This window comes from Musa acuminata, chromosome BXJ3-7, assembly GCF_036884655.1.
Source record: "Musa acuminata AAA Group cultivar baxijiao chromosome BXJ3-7, Cavendish_Baxijiao_AAA, whole genome shotgun sequence".
NCBI lineage: Eukaryota > Viridiplantae > Streptophyta > Magnoliopsida > Zingiberales > Musaceae > Musa > Musa acuminata.
In genome coordinates this window covers 33,524,792-33,529,559 of record NC_088355.1, presented here as the reverse complement: position 1 = coordinate 33,529,559, position 4,768 = coordinate 33,524,792, and the positions used below count along the sequence as shown (strand labels likewise).

General features: G+C 40.5%; 1 protein-coding gene across 1 annotated transcript; it reads right to left on the bottom strand.

Annotated features, from left to right (window-relative positions):
* Positions 1 to 2,504: 2,504 nt before the first annotated feature.
* LOC135642815 (B-box zinc finger protein 20-like) lies at positions 2,505 to 3,973 on the bottom strand. The gene is made up of 3 exons (XM_065159267.1): positions 3,618 to 3,973; positions 3,128 to 3,505; positions 2,505 to 3,011 (listed from the first exon to the last, which is right to left on the bottom strand). The coding sequence occupies exons 1-3, from the start codon at positions 3,801 to 3,803 to the stop codon at positions 2,736 to 2,738; spliced, it is 840 nt and encodes a 279-aa protein (XP_065015339.1). The 5' UTR covers positions 3,804 to 3,973; the 3' UTR covers positions 2,505 to 2,735.
* Between the last annotated feature and the right edge of the window lie 795 nt (positions 3,974 to 4,768).

Genomic DNA, 4,768 nt, shown 5'->3' with positions numbered 1-4,768 from the left:
AGACTAAACGGTGGTGCCGCCCAGTGTCAGAATTGAAAAGCGATGGTTCCACCCAATATTGACGATAGTACCGCCAGTACCCCGAAATAATGGGGATTCAGATTTTTAGCTCTAAATTTTAATCCATTTGAGACTTATATAAACCTCACTCATCCCTAATTAGTTAACATAAGAACTGAGAGCAAAAAAGAAAGAAAACACTATTATAATATTGTGAGAACTCCTCTCAAGCTCTAAGTGTTAGGTGAAGTTTAAGGGAGGGTTGAGTGGTTGTAAAGGTTATATCCTAAATTTATGAAAATGAGAAAAATAAGTGTAAAAGGGTAGTTGATCTTTGTGCGTTGAAAGAAGATCGGTACTGGAAGCTGGTGGCACTACTTGAGGCTCAGCCTCCCAAGTAGTCTGGGCAATGGTACCGCCCAGACTATGCGATGGTACACCAGTAGTTAATGCTGCCAGGCGGGGGTATCGCTAGAGCTTAGTCTCTGAGGCTGTCAAGTGGTAGTACCGTCCAGGGTTACTCTATAGGTGGTGGTAGCGCTAATACCAAAAAACCCAAGTTGAGACATTTTTTAGCTATATTTTTTAAGCAATTTGGGGCCTAGAAATACCCTATTTTTTCCTGAATTAAAAAGCACGAAAGTGTGAACAAAAAATTTGTGATCCAAATGAAAAAACGTTATTACGATTCCTTGAGAGTTCAACTCATCTTCCCTAAGTGTAAATTATATTTAAGGGAGGGCTAAGAGAATTGTAAATATTATCTCTTAAATCTGTGATAAGGAGAATAGAACCGTAAGAGAGTAGTTGATCTTCACCCATTGAAAAAAGATTAATAATGGAAGCTGGTGATATTAAAAAAGGAGGAATCGGGAGTAGATATAGCTCATGACGATTGAATTATTATAAAATTTGAATGCTTTCTCTTTCTTTACCTTTTTTTTCTTTATATTGCTTATAATTTGGCTTCTCAATCCACATCACACTATCTCTAAGTTCAAATGTATTTCTAATATGATTTTATCTAAATACTCGATATTTTTACGTAAGCACTAATTGACTGCCCCCTTATTGCTTATGTATATATATGTATTTATGTTTATGTATATATATACATATATGTATGTATACATATATTTATATATACATATGTATGTGTATATATATGTATATGTATATATATATATATATAGCTATTTGTATATATGTATATATATATATATATATGTATGTATATATATATATATGTATGTATATATATATATTTGTATATATATATACATATATACATATATATACATATATATACATATATACATATATATATATATATATACATATATATAAATATATGCATATATATGCGCGCGCTCTTTTTTGATTGCCACAACATGAGGCATAACCTTACTTGCTTATGGATTGACCGACTAAAAAGCTGTGTTCACACCTCAAAAGTTGCTTGCATTACGCAGCTTTTCCTTTGAATGAGAAAAGGGTTACTGTAGCTTGTATTAAAAGTATCTACAAAACGATTTTGTTAATGCGGCATTTATGAGTTGATGCAGAGAGCTTCTCGTGTGGGACCCACACGTTCTCTTTTGGATTGCATATGTCTTCAATGCTAACGATGTATCGGCACGGATCCATGTTGTTGTGGAAGCGATATTTAATGGTTATTTCGTGTTCCAAAGTTGCATCAACATCATCTTTTGGGTCCATTAAAATCGAAATAGCACGAGAAACCTGTGCTAGTAAAGCAATTACACCGAACCGTGGTCTTGTTCCTCAATTACTCATGCTTTTTCTTTTTTTATTCGGACATGATTTTTTAAATATCTTCTACCCTTTGTGAATTGGACTGATCATTTGTAATTAACAAACACCACAAAGGAGAATTCAAGAGCATTGAGATATTATCCAATTTGATCGATACCCGTAGATATATATATACATTCTAAGCTGTAATTTTTAAGAATAAATATAAAAATTAACTGAGGTGATCATTGTTTAGCTGCTTCAATTCTCTAGATTGTTTGATTTTTTATTATTATGATAAAGAGCTAAAAAATTTATTACTTTAATTCTTGTTTTAAATAGTGACAATTAATTCATAAATAAAAAAATATTTTGCTAGTATCTATATGACCTAAATTATTGTTCGCCTCTTTAAGAATATTAAAGATTTATTTTATCAAATATATAATTTTGTCACACATAACATCTCAATTCATTTGTTCAATTATACTCGCAAGGATCTACCCCTATTAAAGGTGGGGATAAAAGATATTTTTTATTAAAGGTGAGGATAAAAAATATTTTTTATTATCTATATGTATATGAGGCAAGGACGGATAGAGTACTCCCCAACCCGATTACTCTTATTATATGAGCCTAGACATTGTGCTCTAATGTTTGACCTGTTTGATTTAAATCTAGATTGAGGTAATTTTAAATTATCTAATTCGAATCACATGAAATAATATCATTATTTAACAGTGACAATATCAGAAAGCAGCTCTCCTTGTAAATATCTTGCTAACTCATGAATCGAAGATCTAAGAGAAATGGGGAACAATTTAAGTTTTTGCACCAGATGCCGAAGCACCAGCCAAAACAAGCTCCCTATGGCATAAACCTTGATCCAAAGATTGAAGGCCAACGAGACGAAGGGTCTGGGAAGCGAGAGTACAAGTTAAGCGAGCTAAAGGTCGGCGGGCTCAAGAGGAAGGACCACGTCAGTAGTACCAAAACGAGTTCCTTGGCCTCTTGCTGGGAGTCGAAGCAGGGGAGATCTGAGGCACGGTGAACACGTCCTCGCTCCACCGCTCTCGCCCCGCCTCCTTGCTCCCCCGCCATGGTTGGTGGTGTCCGGAGCCGTCGGCGGCGGACGACAGACCCGGCGGCGGAGGGTACTGGGGCACGTGAGGCGCCCAGACAGGGAACTTTTCCGCCAGCGCGTCAAGCCCGCCGCTGTCCAGATCCGCCTCCAGGAATGGCAGCAACTCGTCGCCCTGCATCCCCCAGAAAAGGATCCGATTTTTAATCTTCTTCAGTTGCAAAAAAGATTACCTTTTTTTTTTTTATCGTTATCTAATCCGAAATAGGTTGGGAATCATGAGGGACAAACCTTGGCGAAATCTTCCACTCCGAAGGCCGGATCGTCGACCAGCAGGTCCTCCACGCGCCAGCCCGGACATGTTTTGATTAAGTACTCCGAGATGCTGCTGCTGGTGGTGCTGCTTGTGGAAGCGATGGGCGTGGAACCGTCTGCAACCGAGGCCTTATTCTGATTGCTCTTTGGCACGGTTGATTTGGTGCTAGTTTTAACCTCCGCCACCGACTCAGGGGAGGGAGAGGGGGGCATGGGAGCGGCGGAAAGCTGGACGCCTGTAAGGATGAACCTATTGTGCTTCATGGTGAGATGATTGGCGCTGTGAACGGACGCGTCGCAGTCCCTGCAAAGAATCGCCCGGTCCTCTTGGCAGAACAAGAACCCCCGCTTCTCCTGCAAGTCCGAACACCAACGAAATCAAAATTCCTTCCATAAAAATGCAATCTTTCTCTACACATCTGCCCGAAAAGGCGATCAAAATGGCGCCTTTGAAACGGAAGCAAACCTGGCAGATGTCGCAGGCCGGGTGCGACTGGGCGGAGGGCGCGGAGAGCGAGAAGCGGCGGTGCTTGCCGACAAGCTTGTTCGCCCGGTGGACCCGCCTATCGCAGGCGTCGCAGAGAGCGGCCTCGTCGGCGCAGCAAAACACCGAGGCGCCCTCTTTACCGCACACGTCGCACAGTACCTTCATCGCGCTCGTCTCTCTCCAACGCTGACGAGGAGGGAGAGTTGGAGACGGCGAAAAGAGAGTATGCCAAAAGTCGAACCGATCAAAACCAGGAGAGGAAGATTTAACTAAAAACCACACGGAATGGGAGGAGAAGAGCGGCAGCAGCAGGCCGGCAGGCGGGCGGGCGGGCGTTGGAATTTATGCTCTTGATATGGGAGCCTGCCAGGCTACGCAAATCTAACATAAAAATTTCCCACTTGTCGTCCGATCGGAAAGTTCGGACCCAAAAGAAGATTAATTTTCCCGTACCAAATGACTCCTTTTTCATGATCTGGCTACATAATCTTGAACAACCAGGCACTCAATTCATTAAAAGGACCACCATTATGGCTGCTAACTGATAACCAAGTTGGGTGTACTATATTAGTCCTAGGTCAACAAATTGAATTCTCAAGCTCATGAAACAACAGTAAATATAATGTTTAGAACCCATCACACCAGTTACAAGATGGATTTATGTGAGCGAGAGACACTGGCGTTTTCCAAATGGTGGAACCTAATATTTGGATGCATCAGCCAACAGCTGCAACTCTACCATTTGTCTTGTGGATTCAGTGAGATCCAACCTTAGAGCTGATAGATATCATTGTATCCAAAGGATGTGAAACTATATTATCTTTATCTGATAGGGGAAATATATGCCTCCCATCATAACATCACATGTGGCATCATAATCGGTAGAAGAAGACAACAAGTGTGTCATCATGCTCAAAGTTGAGGTGCTTCACCTCCTTTTCTTTAGAAGTGATTTTTGGATCACCTTCGAATCTGTGATGCATTTTGGTTGCAGCCCTTACGGAAACGTATGCTTTGTTCACGAAAACGTTGTCACCTCCCAATGTTAGTCTACGAATGATGATATCAGTTGATTCTCCACCAGTGCCCAGAGAAGTGTCATCATTGGAATAGTCAACTAGGCACCTAAT

Coding starts and splice junctions, on each gene's coding strand:
- LOC135642815 (XM_065159267.1), bottom strand. CDS start 3,803: ATGAAGGTACTGTGCGACGTGTGCGGTAAAGAGGGCGCCTCGGTGTTT. Junction 3,506..3,617: donor CGGCCTGCGACATCTGCCAG/GTTTGCTTCCGT, acceptor TCGGACTTGCAG/GAGAAGCGGGGGTTCTTGTT. Junction 3,012..3,127: donor GAGTGGAAGATTTCGCCAAG/GTTTGTCCCTCA, acceptor TGGGGGATGCAG/GGCGACGAGTTGCTGCCATT.